Source organism: Gambusia affinis, linkage group LG04 (assembly GCF_019740435.1).
Source record: "Gambusia affinis linkage group LG04, SWU_Gaff_1.0, whole genome shotgun sequence".
NCBI classification, from domain to species: domain Eukaryota; kingdom Metazoa; phylum Chordata; class Actinopteri; order Cyprinodontiformes; family Poeciliidae; genus Gambusia; species Gambusia affinis.
This window is the reverse complement of record NC_057871.1, coordinates 17,243,076-17,268,460: the sequence shown is the minus strand read 5'-3', so window position 1 is coordinate 17,268,460 and position 25,385 is coordinate 17,243,076. Positions and strand designations below refer to the sequence as shown.

The 25,385-nt window shown below is 40.1% G+C and overlaps 3 protein-coding genes across 5 annotated transcripts; 2 read left to right on the top strand and 1 right to left on the bottom strand.

The window, feature by feature from the left end:
• Positions 1-248: 248 nt before the first annotated feature.
• On the top strand, positions 249-7,301 carry scoca (short coiled-coil protein a). Of its 2 annotated transcripts, none has more exons than XM_044115062.1 (4): positions 249-518; positions 4,588-4,659; positions 4,742-4,822; positions 5,294-7,301. In XM_044115062.1, exons 1-4 carry the CDS (start codon positions 467-469, stop codon positions 5,434-5,436), a joined length of 348 nt encoding a protein of 115 aa, XP_043970997.1. In that variant the 5' UTR covers positions 249-466; the 3' UTR covers positions 5,437-7,301. The 2 variants fall into 2 exon arrangements, with proteins under 2 accessions (XP_043970997.1, XP_043970998.1); XM_044115063.1 differs by lacking the exon at positions 249-518 and adding an exon at positions 2,424-2,591.
• Positions 7,302-16,111, bottom strand: clgn (calmegin). Its single transcript, XM_044115059.1, has 15 exons — positions 15,973-16,111; positions 13,023-13,283; positions 12,864-12,937; positions 12,697-12,755; positions 12,406-12,547; positions 12,232-12,313; positions 11,311-11,503; positions 11,022-11,211; positions 10,036-10,149; positions 9,784-9,940; positions 9,494-9,709; positions 9,293-9,409; positions 9,078-9,213; positions 8,851-8,993; positions 7,302-8,533 (listed from the first exon to the last, which is right to left on the bottom strand). Exons 2-15 carry the CDS (start codon positions 13,281-13,283, stop codon positions 8,459-8,461), a joined length of 1,959 nt encoding a protein of 652 aa, XP_043970994.1. The 5' UTR covers positions 15,973-16,111; the 3' UTR covers positions 7,302-8,458.
• exosc9 (exosome component 9) lies at positions 16,079-25,374 on the top strand. Of its 2 annotated transcripts, none has more exons than XM_044115061.1 (12): positions 16,079-16,194; positions 17,635-17,729; positions 18,291-18,410; positions 18,573-18,675; positions 21,021-21,158; positions 21,251-21,333; positions 23,230-23,362; positions 23,562-23,650; positions 24,484-24,630; positions 24,727-24,911; positions 25,019-25,100; positions 25,198-25,374. In XM_044115061.1, exons 1-12 carry the CDS (start codon positions 16,165-16,167, stop codon positions 25,259-25,261), a joined length of 1,269 nt encoding a protein of 422 aa, XP_043970996.1. In that variant the 5' UTR covers positions 16,079-16,164; the 3' UTR covers positions 25,262-25,374. The 2 variants fall into 2 exon arrangements, with proteins under 2 accessions (XP_043970996.1, XP_043970995.1); XM_044115060.1 differs by lacking the exon at positions 16,079-16,194 and adding an exon at positions 16,565-16,866.
• Positions 25,375-25,385: the final 11 nt, after the last annotated feature.

Below are 25,385 nucleotides of genomic sequence, written 5' to 3'. Positions count from 1 at the left end.
GGTTCAGCTTAAACGAAACTAAATCACAGGTAGGTGACCCTTCCCACCCCATCCTGTGAGCTGCAGACTGTTCACATGTCAGTTACTGAAAGCACTCTTAATGTCAAGTTTAAGTACACGTTTATGAGTGTGTTTCACATGAGCCTTCTGGAGTTTAATCTTTGACCCTTGGTATTTTTCCTGCAGATAGTCTTTTGTAGTGCTTCAGGTGTTGCCATGACAGCAGTGTAACCTGAGCTGCCAGTCGGGTAGGACAGGTAACCAAGCTCGTACGGACGATTCGAGTAGCAGGTGCGTGAGCAGCAGGACAAAAGTGAAAGAAAGAAAGGAGGAAAGAGGGAGCCAGAAACCTGGAAACACTGACGGTAATGAAGGATTGTAACAGATAGAAAAAAAACTACAAAAAAAAAACACTCAACTATCCAAGCTGGAGGATGACAGAGAGACTCAGGCCCCCGAGGCCAACATGGACACGGATGATGGGACCTTTATGACCATCTCTCTGGCAGACGACTCAGGTACAGAAGTTGTTTTTAACCTTTAAAGATCTCTTAAAGAGACCAGATCCTTCCTCTGGAACCGGTTTCAAGTTCAGCTAGATTTTGTTTGTTTTTTTGCATAGAAAACTTGCAGCGAGTGATTCACGAGTGTGACATAACTGTGCACATTTGAATAAACTAACAATTGTCCCACATTCAGCTCACTACACACCTGATAGACGGGACAAAGGGCCATGAGGCAGATGGTGTGGCTGTGTGGGTGTGCTCTGACAGGAACAGGACGAATGCTTAGCTCTTAACAATACTTCCGCCAGTTTAACTTTCTCATCTAAAAACTCTCTCCGCTTCTAAATATCAGATCACACCACAAATTTGAGCTGAAAATTAATAAATGTGACTTGCGTTAAAAATAGGCACATGAATCTATACAGGCATTCGTCTTACTATTGGACACCTAATGAGATTAAAACTTGCCAGAATAATTTTTTAAGAGTTGCTTTGTAACGGTTCTGCTTGATTCACAACATTTGACTTTAATGAGAAAATACCAGAGGAAGCACTTGAAGACGACACTTGAAACACGCTGCTTCCTTGTGTGATATTTAAAAAATCAAGACAAATCGGGTAAAATATCAAGAAGGCAAGTTTATTTATTAAACCAACTATCCAAAGTGTTTCACAGGATGCTAAAAGACAAAAAAAGGTTAGCTGACGGACGATACAATCTTTTAATGTTTTGCTTAAAAGACAGCTTCATGATGTGATAGATATTAGGGTTTAATACAAGAAGAAAAATATGAATCACTCATGAGTAATGAGGCAAACAGTGTTGACGTAAAGAAACATATTTTCAGTTCTGATTTAAATGAGACAGCAGTTTCTGCATAACTCTGGTTTTCAGGTGGTTTGTTCTAGAGCTAAAGAGGATTAACAACTAAAAACGTCTTCACTTTGTTTCGTTCTGGTCCTGGGAACGCTGGGTACACAGGTCTCTGAGGACCTGAGGGGTCACCAATTGTTTGAATTTGACCTGCAACTTAGAAATGGATTTCAACCCAAAACTGATTAGTGATTTCATAGATCAAACCAAGAATTGTCACATATATCTTTTGACAAACAAGGTTCTAGTGATGATTTAGAAATACTGCATTGTTATCCATTTTGCTATAGTTTGTCAGGACTCCTACAGCAGCAAGAGCAAAATTAGTTTCATAAGTCTGGTTAATAATTTGTGCTACCATTATAATTAACTTCACTGCTCAACACACAAATCCACAATGTATAATTGTATGCCATTTAGATGAAAATAAATAGGTTTCCTGACCATATGAAATGTATTACTAAGCAGTACGGTTCAATATCAGTCTACACAATATTCATATCTCAAATGACAGCAGAACCTCACATTGGGTCTAACGAGATTACCCAAAATGGTAAAGAAGGTCACGTTATGGAAGCCCTTTGAGAAAGAGAGGAAAGAAGAAAAAATGCATATACTGCAACTGATTTTGTCATTGCTATATTTACCATTATATCGCCCTCACGAGATGTTCTAATATTGTATACCCCTTATTGTACCATGTCTTTATTAGGCTACTAATTAATTTGATCAAAGATGGTAAAGTTCTCTTTGATTTTTATTTTCTTAAGAGAGGATAAAACGTTTTTTTTTCTTTTTTTAAATCAACAGTTTTTGACAAAAAACATAAAAGTGAAATGTTTCTTTCAGTAAGCAGAGAGAGAACGAGCGAAACAGCTGAAGAAATAATACATCTGGAACAAAAGGTATTAGATAAATGCCTCAATCGTCCTGCCATACTACTGTTGCCTCACTTATTCCAGTAGCTCTAACTGCAGGCCGCAGCCAGGGGCTGCTCTACTCATTGCTTGAGATTTGATGGTTTACCTATTTCTGCGAGCTGCTGGTGTTGCTCCCCCTTTCGGTAGATGTCATTACACACATGGTTCAGGTTTTTTTTATATATATATATCAGCTGTCGTCATCCTCCTCATCATCAACAACGCCGTACAGTAACATCATAGAGTAATTCGACTAAGCGAAAAGGTGGTTCTTTTTTTTTTTTACTGTAGGTAAGTAAATTTCCTTTCTGTTTCCTACAACGATGAGGAGAAAACTCTTACTTGGCTGTTTAAATTGGATTACATGAAGCTAAAAGTAGCCACCAGCAGAAAACAACTCAAAAACAGTTCGGAGGCTTGCTTCTAACACCCAATGTTCAAATTATTGATCAGAGAGTCTCTTCCAACTGCGAGTCTGAAAACACGGTTTATGTTCCGCGGCTCTCTCGTCACATTTACTCTGCATTTGATGCTGGAAGTAGTTAGCATGGCTAGTCGCTAAGCTAATTAGCTAAAAGAGCTAACTTACAGAAACCCATTATCGGACAGGCTCTTTAGCTTTGGCTGGGTTAGCCTAAAATTATGACGCCTTTAGGTTTTGTGGTGTCTGATTGCTGTTCTTAAATGTAGCTAATTCTCACAAATTATGTACTGTACATACACAATCCTGATTCATTAAATCGTGACTTCAGTGGTGAAATGAATCGTGTTCGCAGAAAGCATACAGGGATTCACCACTGACATCCAGGGCGCGGTATCTTCAGCACTTCATCACTCGACCAGCGCCACCTGAACTCTAGTTTCTGAGCTCTTATAGCCTTTTTAGTACCTATTACAATTTCGAATTTAATCCGTTTCTTGTTTTTTTATTTATTTATTTTTTACAACTTTTCTAATACAAAATGTCAGGTCTCAATCTCCTTATTCATTTACTGTGTATGTGTAAAAAAGTGTTAACTTTGTATATGTTCTGTTTCTGGAAAGACATTCTTCAAAGCAGTCTGAATATTAAATTTCCTTACTATGAAGGTCTTTAAGTGAACTTCTTTGCTGCATCTTTAATCCAGACTTTGTAGCCAATCATATGAATTATTAGATTATAGGTGATGACCTGATTTACAGTACATGTCTGAATACAGTACGCGCTGGTGGTCAATTCTTATTTTATGAACGAAGCTGAAGTTGGTTACTGATTCGGAAAATGGCTAAACGGCCATTCCACCTTATTTTTCACTACCTTCAACATATTTAATATACTCTAGTTAAAATATTACATCTAGACTCTTCAAACCTGGACTGGATTATTCTGCTCAAATAGCAGAATAGAGTAGATTAAAGATGCAGAAGATAGTGAAAAAATTTGGTGGAATCGTCCTTTAGCCATTTCCCAAATCAGAAACCAACTTCAGGTTCTTATTGAGATACCTGAAAGCACAGCTTCCACCATGGCAAAACTTAATAAACAAAGGCAATAACAAAATTATGGGTTGCATAAAACCCATGAACTTAAGGTAGTTTCTTTTCAGTACGACTGTATGTGGGCACACAAAGCCACTGAAATACTAATTTGGAGTCAGATTGTTGTACAGATGTGAGACAAATCATTCCAGATTCTGTGATTTTTAAATTGATATCAAACATGGGGGAAAAATGTTCCTCCCAGACAAATATTATCCATATTTTCCTTCTTCAGCTAACCTTCAACCGACAACCAATTTTTATCGAAGTTTTGCTAGATAATCATTTTGTCATCATTGGTATTTTGCACTAAACCAAGTGAGTAAATGGGGGAAAAAAATTGTGAAATCGCTTAAAGATTCAGTTTGAAATTACTTCTTTGCTTAATTCCCTGTTAATGTTTGGACAAAATACTGGCTCATCACCAGCAATGTTATGCCTATATGACTCAGTGGTTGGCATTGAGGGGATTAAGCAGTAAGTAACATTCAAATGAATGGAGAATCAATGAAAGGCCATTCATACTGGATGAAAAACCTTAAGAAAATTTTGTACAAGACTTTAAACGATCCAGTTCTTTTTATTGCTTTCCTCTGTTATACCACCACAATGTATTTTATATTTCCTTCATGAAAAGCACTTTGATTGTCCTTTCTGCTGAAATGTGCCATACGAATAAATTTGGTAATAGTTTTAAAAGAAGTTCAAACTGTCCCGTTTAATCAGCAGTTTGTTGGAAACCATCCTGATCTCTGCCTTTTCTCCTTAGCCGACAGAGGATCTGCAGCCCTGTATACTAAACAGGAAGACGAGCTTTTCATCATGAACTGCGACATAGATGGTACGTCTTATGCCAGTTTTGCGTTATAGAATTATTATATTTACCGTGCGTTTAATTGTAACACTATAAATTTGTGTTTCAGGAGACCTGGAGAACCAGGCTGAGATGGAGGAGAAGACGAGGTTGATAAACCAGGTTTTGGAGCTGCAGCACACTCTGGAAGGTAGACGAAAGCTTCATTTGAATGACAGGGGGTTTTACCTATCCCAGATGGGAACTCGTCACATTTATTAAGAGATGCTACAAAGCCCTAACCAACCAGAACTCTGTAAAATAAACTTTTCGCTGTTGGACATGAGTATACCCAACCCGACAAACCAGCATAAAGGGCAGGTTTGTTCAGTACACAGCTTAGAGGTTACTGCAGCTCCTCCAGAGTTACCATGTTGTTCACAGAGCAGCTGGATGAGATTAAATTCCACATATGTGAACTCGATTTATTGATTAGCTTTTACTTCTTTGTATTTTCCTTCCATTTCAATTGTTCTCCTTGGTTAGTCTATCACACACATTACATTAATTTGTGAAGTGAAAAAGATGAAGGTATGAATCGTTTTCGGAAACTTGTTGCAAGATCTCCGGGGTGTCAGTGTAGCATCCGAACAAACGTTCAAGTCGGATTATCATCTTTCAGATCTGTCGGCTCGAGTCGACGCGGTCAAAGAGGAGAACCTGAAGTTGAAGTCGGAGAATCAGGTCCTCGGTCAGTACATCGAGAACCTCATGTCGGCCTCCAGCGTCTTCCAGACCACCGACACCAAGAGCAAGCGGAAGTGAGGCGGAGTCGAGCAGCAGGTGGCACAGAGCGGAGGGGGTCGGAGATCCCCGTAACCATTTACCTGAGTCAGAACTAAACAAATGTAAATATGAAAATAGCGTCTGTAAAATAATTTTCTTTGTGTTTTTTTTTGTGTTTTTTTTAACCCACCAATCTTGGGACATTTTGTTGTGCCTCAATTTAAACTTAATGTTCTAAAATGAATTTAACATCAACCTTGTTACCGTGAAACCTTCTTATCGGCGTTAATTTAATTTATTTTTGTTTGTTCTGTTGTTGGACGGCTGGATCTGGTACTTCAGTTGATCTTGTATCTCATGATGCTCAACTGTTTTCCTCTACTTGCAGTTGATTCGCTGACCAGTGTTATGCAGAATGAAAAATGTGTAATAACGGCATGTTTAAGCAATATCTTAAGTATTAACATATCTAAAGAAATGCCCCTATATTTAGCAGTAAACTGGATAAAGCTGAGGAAGTTTGCAGAGCGCGGTGTCAATAAGGAACGCACAGAGGCTACACGCTACGTCATCAATTATGTTTTTATTGCAAGTGAAATCTTTGTTTAGGTATTCAAGATGGAAATGCAAACGAGGTTTGGTTCCTTGTTCCTCTAGTAGTGATGGAGGGAACATAACAGGTCAAGTAACACGATGATGGGGGAAGAAAGAGATACTTTCAGAGCAGCAGCAAGACGGGCTGAGAGTGGTATTGATCCGATCGGTTTGGCCTGGGATGTATCCGCATCTTCAGTCTTGGCCAGCAGGCAGGCGTGTCCAAGCTCTCCGCCGCCTCAAAGAAAAGGGGGAGGGGGGAAGGAGTCGAAAAGATTGATGTGAATGAGAACTGGATTTTGGTGCTGCTTCAAACTTGTGTGTGAACACGGTGCTGTACAAAAACAGCTTCTATCACATTTTAATGTATTTTAATAGGGTCGTATGTGATAGACCAAAGTAGCGGACAACAGCCATTACTTATTGGAAGGAAATAAATATTGAGAATCCTGATCTGCTGTGAGAAAGAAGCTTTAGTTTTACTTTCATGACTGGTTCCAAGAGGTCAGTCTGATTAACAGTGGTGTGCAGACACGTTTTGGGGGGGAAGGTGCTCACGTGGAACTGTAGTGAGAAATTTTAAGACAGGCAAAGATACAAATATATGGAGGATTGGTAATGTAGGCTTTTAAATCTAGAAAATGCTACCTTGGGCTTTACACTAAGGAAATCAAAACGACTATTTCAGAAGGGCACTTTGTTTGGTTCAGAGGAAGAAGGGCAGGTGCTGTAGCACCACCTAGTGTCTACTTGTGCACGTTTGACTTGCATTTGTATTTAGTCCTCCTTTGAGTCAATACTTAGGATTTTGGAGCATGCCTGGCCACAACTTTGCACATCTAGAGGCTTTTTGCCCATATTTACAAAATAGCTCAAACTCCGATGGGATGGAGTGCGTCTGATCGCCGGGTTTTAAAGGGATTAGAGTTAAGGGGGTGAAGACAAATGCTTGCCATGTTTTTCAGATGTGTGACATTTTGTAAACCATGTACTGTTTTTCTTTCATGTCCGACTGTCAGTTTATCAAGCCAAATGCTGATTAAATGCATTCAGGTTTGTAAAAGTCAAAGTTCAAAAGGGTATGTTGTGGCTTTTCAAGGTTATTTTTTATACTTTAAGCAGTTATGTGTCATGCTGGCATGCTAATTTCCTCCTTTTTACACACTAGCTACTCATGTCTTGTGTCCACATTTGCCTTTAAATGTTTTTTTTGTTGTTGTTTAATAAAATCTCACAGTTACCACTTCAAGTCTTATCACCTGCACAGACCTACTACAGTAAAATAAAAGTACTTCCCAAAACGGACGGAATGCATGTGATTTCTTTTTGTATTAAATAGTTTTATTTCCAAGAGCAAATGTACAAGTTGCCAACAAATGTAAACAGGGGTTAAGTGCCAACATGTGGCTGGAGGGTGAACTACAAAAGCTTTAGACGACAATAAAAAAAAACAAAACAAAGATCGATGTGTTTCCCAGATCTAATCCCCAACTCAAAGAGGAAAGCACTGCTGCGTTTTTTTAATTTTTTATTTTTTTTATTTTTTTATATTTCCTGCCAAGGCAAAGAAATAATGCTACTTTAGCTGCAAGCATTGACTGTCAGTTTTCTATTTTCAGTTTAAATATTTCACAGACCTCTGCTCACAGTAAGCACATCAGTGGCACATATTTGTGGAAAGTTGCCTCAAGCCTTAAAACACTTTAATATTAAAACCTTTATTCATACGTACTGGTGAGAAACAGTCAAGTCGAAACCAATAAATAGAACAGCGGAGCAAATTTTCAACTCAACACTATAAAAAAAAAAAAAAGAAAGTAAGATGCTCATTACAGACCAACTAAAATGTAGACTAGCAATGCGTTTTATCTGGAATCTTCTAACCAAGTTGAGATGAATCTGTTAACCTTCGCTCTCGGCTCAGTTTCGAACGTTTTTAAAACAAGAACTTCCTCTTCAAACTTTTCCCCTCAAATCAAGGATTTACGTGAATAACCTCCGATATGCGGTAAAAAAAAAAAAAAAGTGATCAGCGGTTTTGGGTCTCTGCTGCTTTCATAAACTGATGGTTTATGAAGAGAGAAAGTGAAAACAGAGGTGGAAGACGCCGACTTTCTGACGACTTCTGGAACAGAATAAGGTTGTGGGGGGGGGAAGGAAAAAAATAAAAAACTATCAATGGAAGCTAGAAGTGACGGCGGAAGTAACGCGTAACCTCCGGGGAGCTCATCCGGCCGAGCGGACGGGAGGAAGGAGAGGCGCGGGACGGGGTGCGTGGGTCTGTGAGGCTGCAAACCTGGGCAGAGTGGGGCGGGTGGAGCTGAGACACAGATGAGGCAGCCAGCTGACTGCAGGCTACCGTTGGGGTTGGAGGGAACGCCGTGCTGCTCCGCTCAGGGAGGAGGGAGCAGCTACAACAGAGAAGACCTCCTTCAGAGAGGAAGAGACAGCAGATGTCGGGCTCGCCTCAGTCTTTCCGTACCCTCCTCTTTCTGACGGCTTGTTTGTGGCTCTCTCCTGCGACGTCGCCTCCATCTTTCTGCTGAACGATTTGACAAAAGAGAAGCTGCAGTTGACAAATGAGTCACTTTCAGTCAACCCAGTCGAAACCGAAGGGCGAGTTTTGTCTTCACTGTGGATCATCTACAAATAATTAGACTTTTCTGTCCTTATTGGTCAAGCTGTAATAGGAGTGCCAGATATTCATGTTAGCTAGCATGTGTTCATCTTCTGTATATTCTGGAGACTATATCAAACATGAGATCGTCAGATCAACGAGTTGTTTTGGTGGGGAAGTATTTCCAGCCCCCATGCTTACGGAAAGATTTACCACAAACAAACAAAACATGAGACTCTCACCTCATCTTCTAATGTTCTTTCTGGAGTTTTATCTTCCTCCGATTCGTCTTCCTCTTCTTCCTCCATCTCTTCTTCTTCATTATCAGCCCCCACTTGATTGTCTCCTTGTCCGTCGTTCTCCTGGCTCTCCCCTTCGTCTTGTGCTTTAAAAAGAAAAGCAGCAGTGATGACGAGGGTGAAGGACAACGCTGCAGTAAAGTTGAAACGCCAACAGATAATTGTCACACCTGCTGCTGGTTCTCCAGCTCCAGCTTCCTTCTCTTCCTCCTCTGCTTCTCCTCCCTCTTCCTCCTCTTCTTCTTCCTCTTCTATTTGAGACTGCGGTTGATCGACCCGTCTGTACACGTAGTCGTCTACTGGTTTCTGGAAATGATAAACAGCCGAGTCAAGTAGGAACTGTGAGATGGATTCATGTCGGTAAAGATCAGGAGGTTCTTGCCACCTTCGGCCAGCAGAAGAGCACCGCCAGTCCGACGGGCAGACCGACTGTCAGGACGTAGATTATCCAAAGCCAGGGTCTCTCCTCCGCCGCCATCATCAGCTGAGAAAATATCCCCGGCTGTTAGGATTAAAAACAAGAGACCAGAGATGAGCCTCGCAGAAACAGGACAGCACACGATCGGCCCAACCGTCCTCCACTGACCTCATTGGCGCTGGCCACCAGTTTCTTCAGCCCCCAGCTGTCTGAGGCCCAGCGGTCAGCCACCTCTTTGTGAGACGTGATGATGAAGTTATCGAAGTAAATGTCTGAGGTCATGGACCAGAGCTCCAGGCCCAAAGCCTTAAACGGAGTCATCCTGAACGGCTGCAGGTCCTCGAAATATTCTGGGTTCATCATTTTGCGTGGCTTCCAGACTCCCTGCAGAGCGGACGTGGTTTCATGACAGGAACGTCACAAACATACAAACAGTTCATGAGAATAGATCCATTTACCTGATAGTTTGGGTTGTCAATCAGAGGGGCTTTCCACTTGCCCTTATACTGAGGGTTGTTGATCATCGGCCGCTTCCACTCGCCACAGCCAGGAGCCGTCTCACAGGACGGGTTAGGAACCTGCGGGGCCTCCCACTCCCCATCCATCTCCTCGTCCCTGCCGCCCCCCACCCAGCAAACAGCAATCAGACCAACACATCACTCTGCTTCATTAAACACACACTGTTGGTGCCGGTCAGTTCCAGGACCCACCAGTCCTCTGGTTTCTCTGCATTTGGGTCGGAGACGAACTCTGGCTCGTCATCCAGCCATCCTTCTGGCTTCAAGGCCTCAGGATCCTCAATCTTTGCAGGAGCATCCTCGTCCCTGGAAGGCCGAGAGAAATGCAATTACAGATTTTATTTGAGGCGCAGAACGTCCGAAGTGTTTTAAAGACCTTTTATAATCACCGCTTTATAGATGATGTGTAGAAAGGTTTATTGCTGAATAATTTCTCTAGCTTGTTGAAGAAAGAACTGTTTGGGTTCCAGATATGTTTACGTCTTGTCATAAAAGCTTCTTGTCCTCGAGGCTCTGTTACTTTGATTCTTGTTTTTGTGTTAGCTGACAAGGTCCAACTTTTTATCTCTTAAGATTTTTACATGAATATTTCATTAGCTGGTCCTGGAGGTCTGGTGACCAGGATCTGATGGCTGAACACCAAACAAGGCTGGACACTAAATGTGTTTTCATTAAAAGCCTCAACTATTCCCACCAGGTTTGAGAACTGGTTTATGAAAAAAAACTATTAACTTTTTGTATGTAGTGTTGGTTGACGTATTTTTTTTTTTTTTTAATTTGTCAAAGCTCTTTTTTGGTTTATGTCTGAAAGGTTTTATATAAATCTACTTGCATTGATTTTTTTTTTTTTTTCCTTTCTTAGTTTTTTAAAGATCTTCAACTTTGATTATGTGACATAATTTGATCTACTGCAAATGGGTTCAACAACATTCGGGAAACAAAAAGAAATCCAAGTGTTTCTTAGATGTTAATGTAAAATTCTAAAAGGTATGCAACGGTCTGTCAAGGAACCGTTTTAATCTTTGTGTCATTTTTAATAAATTAAAACAATCTGTAATAAAAAATTGTTTATAACAACCGTTTTACAAGCTTTTATAACAGTATTTGAGTTAAAAATGTTAAACCAGAACATTTGGTGAAAATTCTGCTTGTTGATATCAGAGACAAAAATTAATCACCAGTCATCAGGCTTCACAGCCTCGGGGTCAGGGATCTTGGCCCTCTCGTCCCAGTCGTCCGGCTTGGAGTCATTTGGATCGTCGATCTCCTTTGGCGGGTTGACAGGAGGCACCATGTCGTACAGCAGGTTGCCACGGCTCACGCTCGACTGATCGATGAACATCTCGTAGCTGTTGTCTGGGTTCAGGACTGAAAGTAGGCAAAAGTAAGGACAGCACATACATAAAAAAAAATCCCCACAGGATCAAAAAATAATAATTCAACGCAGCTCGTCAATCAGCCACACACCCAGAGTGTAGAGGTGAGTCTTCTTGTCGGTGTAGAACTTCTTCAGGTCCACGTCGGCCCTCTTGGCGTGTTTCTCCTCCATATCTTTGTTCAGGGGGTTTTTGTGGCGGAAGATGAAGTGCAGTTTGTAGTCTTCTCCGCATTTGTCGGGGCCAAACATGATGGTGTAAGGTGTACGGTCATGGAACTGTTCCTGCATGCGAAAAAACAAGAAGGAAATCAATATGATCAATAACTTTACTGATTTGGCAATATTTCACTGAAAATTCCCAGTTAGGTTACGTGCTCCCTTTTGTCCTGACAAAAAAAAAAGGGTAAATGGATACGGTTGTGTCGTCGCTTGTTACTTAATGTTACTGCAGATTGTCGCAAAACATAAGTCTGAAACCTCATATAAAGGACATTTCCTAGAACTTAATAATTGCACCAATTAGAAAAAAATATCAGCAAAGTTCTTGCATCGGTTGCAGCACATTATTCTGCTAATTTAACAATGTAAGTAATCTTCTGGGGGAATGTCAGACAAGCCAGCAGCTGCCTGACATCCTACAGACCTCAGTTAGCGACACAAGGGTTAAAATTCATGAGAAAACAATTAGAAGAAGGTTAAAAAAAACATGGCATGGTTAGACTGATGCAAAACCTTTTGTTGTTTTTAATGAACAAAATGACATCTTAAAATTGCAAATGAACAAATGTTTCACACTAATATTTTCTGGCCAGATGAGACTAAAACTTCTACTAAAAAACCCAAAGGTGGAAAAAGGACACAGTCTGACTCTGTGGATATATTGAAATCTTGGGTGGCCATTATGTTAAGCAATATATCCAATATGAACTGCAAGCCAGAACACGCAGAAAATGAACATTTCTAAAATGGTGATACATAAACTTTAAGGAATATAAAACACAAATACCAACCAGACTGAGGCTGCCAGAGTCAGACAGCAGCTTGATGTACGCTCCACCACAGTCAATACCATCTTGGAAATTCACCTCATACCTGCAATAAAAAAAAAAACAAAAAAAAACTCAACTCTGACATTTATGTTTTTTTTTCATTAGAACTTGCATCTTGTTCTCATGTGAACTCACTGGACAACCAGAGGTTCATCCTGGAAGACAAAGGGCTTGTCCAGCATGGCTGCTATGGCGTGGTGTTTGGCCCGGGACTTGAGCACCAGGCCTTGGTCTCCGGGAACCTTGTTCTCCTTCAGCGGCTCCACCATCCACTTTCCTGCAGACAGACAGGAGAGGACAAATAAAATTTAGTCAGAAATAAGAATGGCTTAGACTGTTCTAAATGTCTAAATGGCTTTGAGAGTTGTGGATCTGTGGTGTATAAAAATAAAACACTGTAGGATTAGCAGATAAAAGGCTACAAACCGTCATATTTGGCGATTTCATCATCTGCATCCTCCTTTGTTGTTTTCGATGGCTGCCATCTGCCCAGATCAACATCCGAAAAAATCTTTCAGGTATGGAAAACCGTACAGGCCCCAGCTAACAGTGAGGGCTCATCTACCAGAGTTCCCATTAAAACCTAATTTTACCTGTCCAGTGATCCATCGTCAAAGGCTTCTGCAAAGTATACATCACCAGTGGGAACAGGAGTCTTGTATGTCACCTGGGATTAATGGATTATAATGTTATAATTTAAGATCAAAGGTTTAAAATCCAGATATGCACTTAATGTTGGATCTGTTCCCGACCTGGAAGGTGACATTGGCGTCAGATTCAGACTTTTCATCTCCATCTTTATCCTCATCAAACTGCTCTTCATCCGTCACCATTGCCTCCTCCTCTTCGCCGCCGTCCGCCATCAGAACCTGCATTTCCTCCTCGTCGAGGCGCATGTCGCCATCGCCGTCCAGGACGTCCGCCTCAGAAGGCTCCTCGCTGGACGCCGCGGCCGCCGCGGCCAGCGAGGACAAGAACAGCAGCCGCCACAGCCAGCCTCCACCTAATTTCATCTGAGGCGGACAGGAGGAGAGAAGAATGGTGGAAGGGGAGAGAGGAGAGGAAAGATTAAGGTGAACGAAGAGCGACGGCCACAGGTCGGACACTGTTCCCACAGAAAATGTCTAACGCTTTTCAAGCATTTTCAAATTTTTCCAGCATTACACCTTGGAGTTGAAAACAATGCAAATGAACTAAAAAAAAACCCAACAGTTTCAATTCAATATTATGATGTCATATATTGCTGTTATTAATAATGTCTTCCACATCGCACAGCACTGCCAAGACAAACTAAAATATAACAAAATTGTATGTTTTAAAATGTTTCTCTCTCACACACACACACACACACACCCTACACACCTGACTGGTCCAAAAACAAAACACAAACAAGAATCCTTCAATTTTGATAACATACAATGATCCTTTATTTCATTCAAACAGATCAATAAGTCATTGAGCTATTGGGAATAATAAATATTAAAAAAACAAAATAAAATAAAAAATGTTCTTGCTAGGCTTTTGGCATTTAGCAAGTAGTGATAATTTGGTAATTCTAAGTAACCTAAAACAACAAAAGTTTAGTCTGACATAACAGCGAGGGAAAAAAAAAAAGTGTCTTCCTTTTTATTAGGTGTATGAAAATATCTGGTTTCAAATGTCAATAATGTTTTCCAAATTTAGTTTTTGAATCAAATGTTAGATTGCACTTCATTACAAAACTGGACAGTTTGAACATCAAGCACTTTCAAGGACTTTATTAAGCTCTTTCCACACCTTGAAAACAAGTGTCATATAATTCAAGCGCTTTCAAGGATTTCAAGCACCTGTACAAACCCTGAACAGGGAGAACAAAGGGGCTGGAGATGTGGAATGATGAATGACACAGATTTTATTTATGGAGAGAGAGAACACAAGCACATAAAATGATGGAAGAGTGAGTGGATGAGATACAGAGGTCAAGCTAAAGCACCTTAATTATTCCTTTGAAAGATCCATACAAGAGTCAAGACTTCTGTACAAAGCTGACCATAGGCTAAAGAACGAAACTCTCTAAGAAACAGCAAAAATTCTGTGGCCAACTGCAGTTTTCCTCATCTAGACTTCTGGTTTCATGACTGTATAACTGCAGAGCTCCATGCATTGAAACACAATCAGAAAAAATCTGCTCAATATTGCCTCAGAGAGACCTATAATAGCATATCAGTAGCTTCATCTGGATCAGCTCAGCCTGGCTCTGTTTTGTTGTGAAGCAGGAAATTAAAATCCTCACTGTAGATGCAGGCAAAGCACCATGCTTCCACTGATATACCATATTTTTCACTCTGATGCTTATCTGTTTTTTTCCACAAATGAGGAGCCTGTTGGGAACTCGCCTCCACCGGCTCAGTTTGCACCTAAAAGTGTTACACAGAATAACTACAGAGGATGTTCATAAGAACCATAAGACCTATAAGGAAATCCAAGATTAAGACTGGATTTTATGCAACTAGAATGTAGGTGAATAGGGAAGAAAGTAAAAAAAAAAAAAAAAAAATATATATATATATATATATATATATATATATATATATATATATACACATAACTGTAAAATTAAACTTGAGTTCAGGATAAACTGAAGAAAAATTAGAGTTGAAAAATTTGTGATGATTTAGGTCTTGGTATCTTCCTGACACGTAGAGATCAACCAGTACGACAAGCAGTTCCTAACTTTTAATTATTAAATCCTGTTTTCTATTCACAAAATAGCTTTTTATAAAAAAAAAAAACAGACAAACAACATTTATTCTCATTGTAGCTAAAAACACAAACAAATACGCAATCTTGTTATACTCCTAGTATTACTCTCTGAAAAGAAGGACAACTTTTTTTCCTGTCCTTTTGTTATAGTGAAGCAGAAAGCGGCTTAAACAGAAAAAAATCAAAAAACAAATGGGAAACGGCTGTACTGGAAATCTGACCAAAAACAGTCAACAGCTGAAAAGAAGTTTGAAAGTCTAGAGAAAACGTAAAAACTACAAGACAAAATATACAGTCAAGGGAGATGATTTAAGACTTTTGTTTAGACCGAAATCTGAAATATCATGCATAAAAGCTGCACTGATTTAATTTAGGTTATCAATTTATTCAGATGATCTACAGGTGTGTTAACCTAATGGAGTACACAAAGACATATCATCCTTCCAGCTGATTTTACTAGAACAATCCAAACATCTGTCCAACGTCGCTGATGATAAACAGTCGTCCATTTTTATTCGTTCGTTATAAACCGCTTTGCAGATTTCTTTTACAGTTACAGCAGCCCTGGCAGCGATAAAACACAGACAACAAACAGAACGTGGCTGTGGAGCCAACATGGCGGCCACAGAGGACCGCAGTGGCCCAAACGGTTTAGGATGAGCGGCTGTGTCCGCAGCACCTGCTCCTTTGCCTGATGCTAACAGCGCGGAGCGCCACTCACAGACAGCAGACCTTAGCAAAACATGGGCTTAGCAGATCAAACTAATGAGCTCAGACAGGCAGCACCATAATCAAACACGCGCTGGCGTTCAATAAGAAAGCTGCTATATTTTAATTGGAAGCAAAACGGGTTTGTTTTTGCAGTAAAAAAAATGAATGAATAGTAACTACTAGCTGGCTAACTTAGCATTAATGTCGCATTATAAGGGATGTAGAGAGTCATTCATCCCAAACAATTACCTTATGAGGTGCTGTAACCGCAGAGAGGAAAAAGATCTTTGAAGTCTGCCTCTAGGTGTCAGAATCTTGCGCTGTTATCCTGCTTCGGGTTTGGCGAGGAACAGTTACGGTGGAAAGAAGATATCTGAGGGAGCGTGAGTGACAGCTTGGTCCGAATAACGGTGATGCCAGGCTAACTGAAGTGATGCGTTCATGGACAAGCGAAAACAGCGTCTGTTGATAGTAAGCGCGACAAAGCTAAATTATTATCACACCAGCAGAGCAAAAAGCTCGGTGTTTTGTAGCATTTCTTTTGGTCTATCCCTTGAATTTAGATCCTCCTTTTATGTGTAATGATTTAGTAAGCGTTAAGTTACATAAATAATATCCTCTGGAAAACTGTAAGGTCATGGTCCGTACAGACATGTGAATATGAATAGAATAAAATAACCTTACTTGGTGTCTTTAGTTTTTAATCTACGCTTTATCTCGATTATATTTTCTCCCAAAAATAAAACCCTTTGCCCCGCATTTCGAAAGAAGACTATTGTAGAGCTTGGACGTCCCACATTTCTTGCTTACATTGAAAGCAGCACATGTCGTAAAATGAAATAAGCTTTATTTGGGCTTTGGGTTAGTGAATATGGGCTATGTTCGGCACAATAGCTGACTCAATTGGAAATGCTACACTAACGCCAAGGATCAAACGTTTAGTTCAGTTGATATATTTTGGGTTTAGTCTGTCGAGCTTTAGTGCCGTAAAGCATGCTTGCTCGCAACGTGTAAACACAGACTCCGCATGGTTTCCTGAGAAGTGATATAAAAGAATATACTAGAGAAGCCGTCAGCATGAAGGACACACCACTGTCCAACTGTGAGCGGGACTTCATACTGAAAGCCATCGAGGAGAAAAAGGTGTTTATTGTAATCTTTTTATTTCGTCTATCCATGAAGCTAGAAAACAGTATGAACTGAATTATCGCCACCATTTTCCAATTAACACAGGAATCAAATTGAAAAACATCCAGATTGTGGTGTCCTTTCCTCACATACTTTATGAAGAAGTGAGGAGAACACATAAGTATATTTACTTGGATGGTTTGTGAGAATGGCTGAATAGGTCGTTTTCTTTTTTACTTATCTCAAAAAGTAAAGTAGTTATTAATTATTAGTTGTGGAAATGGTACAAAAAATACCCTAACCAGAATGCAATTTTTCAGGAATAGAAGGCAGTGTGTGCTCTTAGTGTTTTCTGAAGATAGAATGGTGACGGGAGTTGTTTAGTTTTATCACTACAACAAACATGGAAACTAGCCGTGCATATAGTTTTGATTTCTATTTCTATATTGATTTCTATTTGTATATCCTTAAGTTCCCTTGTCAAGAAATGCCCTTTCATATTTGCCTCGCTCAGTAAATATGATATTTTAGAAAGGTGAGAAGACAAACAGCAGGAGTAAACTGTTCTGCCCAAAAAGAGGCTTTTATTAGGCTCTGGATTGAAGGTTAAATATACCAGCACAATAGTGTTTGGTGTATAATTTATTGTAACTTGACAGTAAACCTCATACTGCCTGGAACAGTATGTCAGTGGTATTTTGGTAAGAAAAATACCAGCCACCCAGAATAGATATCAGTGCTTTAACACATACAATTTAATCTTCCTGCTGTCTCTTCCTCTAGCGCCTGGATGGGCGACAGACGTATGATTACAGGAAAATAAAAATCACTTTTGGGACTGACTATGGATGCTGCTTTGTGGATCTGGGACAAACCAGGTGAGCGTGTGGTCAGTACTAGAACTAGGAACCAAAGCAAACCAGTCTGAGCTCAGGAAAATGCGAAGGCCCGATACTAACATGTGATCTGTTTGGTCCAGACTTTCCCACTATCTTTGGAGCCAATCCATCATGGTGGACTGCAAGCTGGCTACAATCCAAATTGTCTAAATTTAAAAAAAAATAATCTTGTAAGATTCAGGATGTCTATTACTTTATCAATTTCAGCTTGATTCCTTTTGCTCTTGTTGGAAACTATGATTACCTTCTATTTACAATCACCTTATCATGTGTGTTTTCTCTTGTAGATTTTTTTTTAAAAAACTACAGCTGAAATAATCTTTTCTATATTTTCTTCAAGTTTAGTATTCCCCCTTTTGTCAGTGCAACTGGAAATAATTTCCTTCATATAGTTCTATGTTTACGTTACAATGAAGATTAGGTTTCTGCCTCTAGATTTGAGACACACCCCAGCAGACTTTCAGCTATAATTTCAGCAAAAGGTGCTTTTACACACTATCGACTTGGTTTGTGGTTGAGTTATGTGTCTCTGCTTCTCAGGGTCATGGCCCAGGTGTCATGTGAACTGGTGGTGCCAAAGGAAAATCGTCCGAACGAGGGAGTCATGTTCTTCAACCTGGAGCTGTCGCCGATGGCCTCCCCGGCTTTTGAGCAGGGAAGGTGAGGCCGGCCCGAGGATTCGGTTTATTCTGCACACGGATCCGGCTCACGGCGCGGCTTTTCATCCCCTCTTGTTTACCCTCTGCGTTCCATTACGCCTTAACGAGTTTCGTCGGCCCGTTGAAGCAGAAAATCATTTGTGGGATTTTGTCCTCCCTGCAGACAGTCGGAGCTGTCGGTGAAGCTGAACAGACAGCTGGAGAGATGCCTGAGGAACTCCAAGTGCATTGATACAGAGTCCCTGTGTGTGGTGTCTGGAGAGAAGGTGATGCACATGGCGAGACACACATTTCCTACGCTGAAATACAACACTTGCAGTTAAACTGCTCACATCCCAGCTGAGGAGGGAGGGACAGGCTTTTTTTAAAATGTATTTTTCTGAAACGTCTTACTTTTTAGGCTCCAGACAATTTCATGTTTATTTTTAGAGAACCTTACTAGTTTGCGGCTATTTTCATATTCACTTCACTCAGTTTTCAGTTGACAGCCCAGTTATTGACATCCTTGATTAAAAAAAAAAAAGTACTAAAAACCAACTGGAACTATTTCCAGAGACCGGAACAGACCGAGACACAGACGGGCATCGTCTTCTTCTAAAGACAGGTTTCCCGACTTGTATGAACACAGAACAACATGAACTCTTTGAAATTTTGTGAGATTTCCATAAACATTTAGAGAGTGTAGAGACGACCCAGCCCTACAGATTGTGCAAAGAGGTTTAAGTACAACTGTGTGAGATGTTAAAGCTGACATTAAATGAGCCTTCTTTAAACTTTACCTTCTGAATGACAATACTCAAATTTACCCACATGGTGGCACTGTCTCCGTTGTGTGGTTTTCGAAACCTGGAAAGCAGTGATGACCACAGCTGGGTCTCAAGGGCTCGTGTGCTACGTATTTTAGATGTCGCTCTGTGTCGACACACCTGAGTCAAACAATTGGTTTATTACAAGGACACATCTAAAACCGGCCTGCAGGACACAGACCCTTAAAGACTGACGTTGGACACGCTGACTTTTGAGCGCCGTGTCCTCCACAACACGTGACTCTGTATGCTTCGTATGCGTTCCCTTCACAATAAGACCTTGGCTTTTATTCTGAAGGGAACTTATAAGGTCCAGTTATGCGAGTCGCATTTTCCAATACCAGTGTTGGGTAGTAACGGATGTAACTGTAATTTAATTAAAAAGGATGTTACAATGAGAAAATATGTAATCCAGTTAGTTACTTCGAAAATATTAAGAATTACAAATTTAGTTACATTTAAAAAATATATAAACAAAAACCTTTGCGAAATATATGTAATGATATTTTTGTCTCTATCATAAATGCCAGACCTCTTCAGACCTGTAGCTGGTGGAAGACACCCTATGTGTGCTCGTTGTGTTTTCTGAAGATGAAAGTGGAGTGTGTTCGATTTTATCACTACAATCGGAAACATGGGCTCTTCGTGGAGGAGACTAGTTTTATTTCATCCACTTTACAGGCAGTAAACAGACTGTCAGGATTTAACAATTTTCCCTTTACAAAACAATCAAACCTCATCAAAACAAGATGCAATCTGCAGACAACTGGCACACTGAACAAACAGAAAAAAAGATCGGCATACCAACGCAATTTTACACCGGGCTAGCGGAGCTGCTGCTTACCTTACAGGCAGTAAACACACTGTAAGGGGCAGGACAAACATCTCGGAATTGTGGTAATACCAGCAATTACATAAAACAATAGTACCGTCTTCTGAAACATTTATGCACTGCTTTACATTTACATCTGTGAATATAAAAATGTTTTACGAATATTTGACTGTTTGGTGTTGATGCATGACAAACATAGGAATCTATTCTTTCCCATGAGACATTGTATGCAATGTGCTAGTGTTATGGTTTTCATGAACATAAAGTAAACTAGAAAATTCCTGAAGAAATTTAACTGGGGCCTGCCAAAGTGTGCCCGTCGGTTTGGACCCAGGGTTCTGATGCTAAAAATTAGCATCAATGCTAACCTAGCTAAATAGTAGTCATTAGCTTCTGGAAAGTCACAAGTATGTTAAGTAAGCTGGACGTGCACCATTGAGTATGTTAAAATGAGTGTATGAGCTGAAATTAGCCAAAATGCTAATGTAAGCCTAAATACTTTCAGCAGCATGTGGGGTATCATTAGAATGTTCTCAATAATTTACTTACTCCATTCAGTATACTAAACATGGCTATTAAGTCAGAAAAATAGGTAATAGCTTATTTAAGCTAAAAGGCTAATGCTAATCCTAACCTGAGAGAAACAGATAATGCAGAATCATATTATTGCACTGCCTGTGGCGGTGCACTAAGAAAAATAAAATGTTGAACATGGGTCAATACTCATTAAAACCTCAAAGTAATCAAAAAGTAATCAAAAGTAATTAGTTACATTACTTTTTAAAAGTAATCGAAAAAGTTACACTACAATTACATTTTAAACAAGGTAACTTGTAACTGTAACGGATTACATTTTTAAAGTAACTTACCCAACACTGCAGACCACATGTTAAAATGTTTGACCCGAGCCCCACACGGGGCCTGTGAAAGAACTAGAAAGCACCGTGTATTTTGTGTTTCCCCTCTGATTCAGGTGTGGCAGATCAGAGTGGACGTCCACACGCTGAATAACGACGGGAACCTGATGGATGCCGCCAGCGTGGCCGCCATCGGCGCTCTGTGCCACTTCAGACGACCCGACGTCAGCATCCAGGGAGAGGAGGTCACGGTGGTGAGTCAGCCGGGTCCAAAAAGGAGAGGCTTTACAGTCAGATGTCTTCATCACAGCATCTTTTTTCTTTTTTTTTTTGCTTTTGTCTGCAGTACAGTCCAGAGGAGAGAGACCCCATTCCTCTGAGTATCTACCACATGCCCATCAGCGTCAGCTTCGCCTTCTTCCAGCAGGGGTGAGGACTCGCTGTTGTGTCTATTTCTGTATTTATAATATCAAATAGAAATCCATACGCAGTTTCGGTAGCTTGCTTCTTCAGAGAGATGCGCCAAAATACTGATTTGGACAATTTAATAATAATCACATTTACTATGGATTTGAAGTTTACATCAGCAGTTTTTATTTTTCAAAAAAAAAAAGGCACGTTTCTTTAGTCTTTATTGAATTATCTGGTAATTTTTTTTTTTGGCGTATGGCAACTTGAATTTAGAGTAAAATCAGTTGAACTTTGTTGAAATTTTAATAGTAGAATTAAACAGACTTATATTTTGGTGTTGTTCCCCAGATGGAAATGATTCTCAACATTCTCCGTCTGTATGTCATTTTTAGTGATTTTTCACAGTTTGCTGCTAAAGCGACTATTTCTGAGGGTGTTGCCGCTTTATTACGTAACATATAGACCAGGGGTTTTCAAAGTATGAAAGGGTGAGCCCCCCTCCAAGGACATGGGGTTGGAGAGAGTTGTAAAAACTCCACCTTCAGCCCCGCTCTGGCCAAAACCAGTGTTAGCATAGTTACTTTGAAAAAGTAACTTTAATTGGACTACTGATTACTCCTTGAAAAAGTAACTTAGTTATATTACTGACTACTTGACTTGGAAAGTAACTAAGTTACACTAAAAGTAACTTTTTAGTTACTTTCAGCAGCTGCTAACAACAACGCTCCACCTCCTGTGAAAATCACATTGATCTTTGCCAATATTTAATTGTAAGTTATTTTATAATGGTAACATCAACAATGTGTCTCCACTGATAAGGTTGAACTGAAGAGGAGATTGTAGAAAAAACAGTACAAAAAAATAAAAACATGAGTAATTTGTGTGGTCCTCTGTTGTCTGGAAAACTCTAAGAAGGATTTTAAAGCCTCCCCCCCCCCCCAGCCTCCAGATTCTGGTAATATTAATAATCATAACGGTGCTAACTTGCCATTATAATTATTGCCAACTACGGACACGTTTATTCGTGGCTGTTTTCATGTTTATTGCGCTGTTCATATTGGTCTCGATGTTTGCCGTTTTCTGGAGCGCAACGCGAAGCTCGACGTCATTCAGAGGTAATATATTAACAAAGACACAGCGGGACGGATCATCTGAGAAATGATGGACAGGGAGAGACTGAGTAAGACTCCCTTAATGACGGACAAATTCTGGGATTTATTATGAGTCTCTGCTTATTTCCAACCCCAAATGAGCAACTTCACGTTCAAAAACGAGCCCAAAAAGGCGCAACCAGCAACTCATTAAATTTGCAAGCGACTTTTAAAAAATTAAGCCCAAAGCCGTTTATAATAATCGGACTTGGCGACAGAAACTCAAAATAGTTCCAGTTTTTCCTCCAACAAAATGCGCATCTCCCTCCATTGTTTACATTTCTGTCGCATAGAGACGTCGGTCACTCGACAAGACGAGTAGAGGAAATACGATTAAATAACAAAAGAAGATAGTAACGCAAAAATGATTTTGATAAGGAACTGTAGTTTGACTACTGGATTTGAAATAGCAACGCGTTAGATTACTCGTTACAGAAAAAAGTGGTCCGACGTCAACGTTACTGACATCACTGGCCAAAACATCCTCTAAGGTGGGAAACATTTCCACTGATCCCCGCTCCACACGCGCACCCCACTACCAACTTTTTACTAAATCCACAGAGTTGATCTTGTGCGTAAAAGACGTTTCTCTCACATCAGTAGACAGCAAGCAGATAGCTTTTCCGGTTTACTTTTTCCCTCGCACTGCGCCTCCCCTAAAGTGCTCTGGCGCCCCCCAGGGGAGGCGCGCCTCACACTTTGAAAACCGCCGATATAGACGTTAAATCGGAGTCCCGCCATGTGAACGCTGTCCTCTCTGCAGAACCTTCCTGCTGGTTGACCCGTGTGAGCGGGAGGAGCGAGTGATGGACGGCCTTCTGATGATCGCCATGAACAAACACAGAGAGATCTGCTCCATTCAGTCCAGCGGGGGCATCATGCTACTGAAAGAGCAGGTGAGCAGACTAGAACGAACGCTGCCGTTCTCCTTCCTCGTCTCCCTGTCTGAACTTTGCACAGTGCTCATCCAACCAGTTTCATTCAGGACTGTCAAATTCAGTAGAAAATCTGTGATTATTTCTGCATTATGTGCACGTGTTACCATTGATTTTTCCAAGTTATTTTAATACAATTATTTCTCCTCTGTCGGTGAAGGTGATGAGATGCAGTAAAATAGCCAGCGTCAAGGTGTCTGAGATCACAGAGCTCATCAACAAAGCTCTGCTAAACGACAAGACTGCCAGGTGAGCTGTTGGGTTGTGATATATTTGGTTTGAGAGATGTGGACTCAAGTTGGGTGTTGGAACAAATTATTAGATTTTCTTTTGGTTTCAAGGGGTTGGTCTAAATGTTACTTAAATATTTCTTTAAGCTAACATTAAATTCCAGCCAGTTCATATTAACTTCTCATAATTCACAGATTTAACACAACAAAGAAAAATTAAATAGAATTTCATTTCTACAAAGCATTCCAAAAGACATTAATTAAACAGGGTAAAGCATGTTGCCTGAAAACTTTAAATAGAAGCAACAAGATGTAACTTCCTCTCAGCACTTAAAACAATTATTATTTAAAGCCAATATGGTGACTAACGTATTACTGTTTCATTTTTTTCTTTTTTGCTAGCAAATTAAATAATAGTCAGGAAACTCATTTAGTCAAATGGTCACCTGGGCAAATAGTTGCATATTCCTCCTTAAATATTTACCAAAAAGATTTGTTTTCTGGATTTACAATATTAAATTTACTTGGTAATATTTTTCAGTATTTCCTTCACATTGAACGATTTCCTCTGTTTATTACGTGTGAGTATGAGCTGGATCAAATGATTTAGAAATTCTTTCAGTTGTTTTTATTACGCTGTGATTACTTTGCATATTTTGTCAAATGAAGTGTTTTATACGACGTGGACTCGTCTCCCAATTTGCATATCTTGACTTTGGATTTGACTTGAGACAAAAGTAAAACTTGAAACTTGAAACTTGCATGTGATTTGCGAAACGGTGACTTGGTCCCAGCTCTGGAAAATCCTTGGAGGTAATTGGATCAGTGTCTTGTGTTTTCGTTCTTCCCCAGGAAAGCAGGTGGGAGGTGTGGTTTTGCGGAGTCCATGCCTCAGGAGCGAATCACAGCTCTGAAAACGGACCAGATAGCCGTGGAGATGACCGACGTCAGTGAAACAGCCAGTAGCATTGTCCAGACAGCCGAAGCCCCACCTCAAACGTATCCTGAACTGATCTTAAATAAGAACAAAGGAAGACTGAGTGTCATATATTTATTTGTATTTTTTTAGTTAGCCTCTTTAACCCCATTCATCAGGGTGCCATCCCCATCGGTGCCGGTCCCAGGGGTCGGACAGGTAGGGGAGGGTCTGCGCAACACCTGGGGCCTGGAAGAAGAGGAGGAGGAGGAGGAGAATGGTGGGGAGAGCAGTGGAGGAGACAGTGTGGAGGAAGTGACAAAGATGGATGTGCAACAGCATCAAGAAAACAAGAGCAGAACAGGTTTGCTTATTATTGTGCAAAAGTCATAAAAAAGTTGTTTATAAAATACTTTTTTTGTCATAAGTAAATATTTCAGATCATGTAATAGATTTTTTTTTTTCTTTTAGTGGATGTTGTGGAGATATTAGATAGTGATGAAGAGGAGGAGGAAGTGGTCATCCTTTATCCTGAGACACCAAAAAAACCTAAGTAAGTGCACTTAATCTTTCGTGTTAGAGTTGAGAAAGTAAACAAATTGTTTCCGATGCTGGTTTCACTTTCGTTCTTTCTTTCTTTTTTTTTTCAGAAATGCAGGGTCCAGTTCTGGCCAGAAGGGGGCAGGAGCATCCAGGAAACAAAAGAAAAAATGATTCGTCTAGTAGTTGATCTGACAGCATCGTAAAATAAAAATAAAAATAAGTAGAGTGACATCGAAATGCAATGAAAATGTAACATTGTGCTAATAAATATATTTTTTACATAATTTTGGCTTTG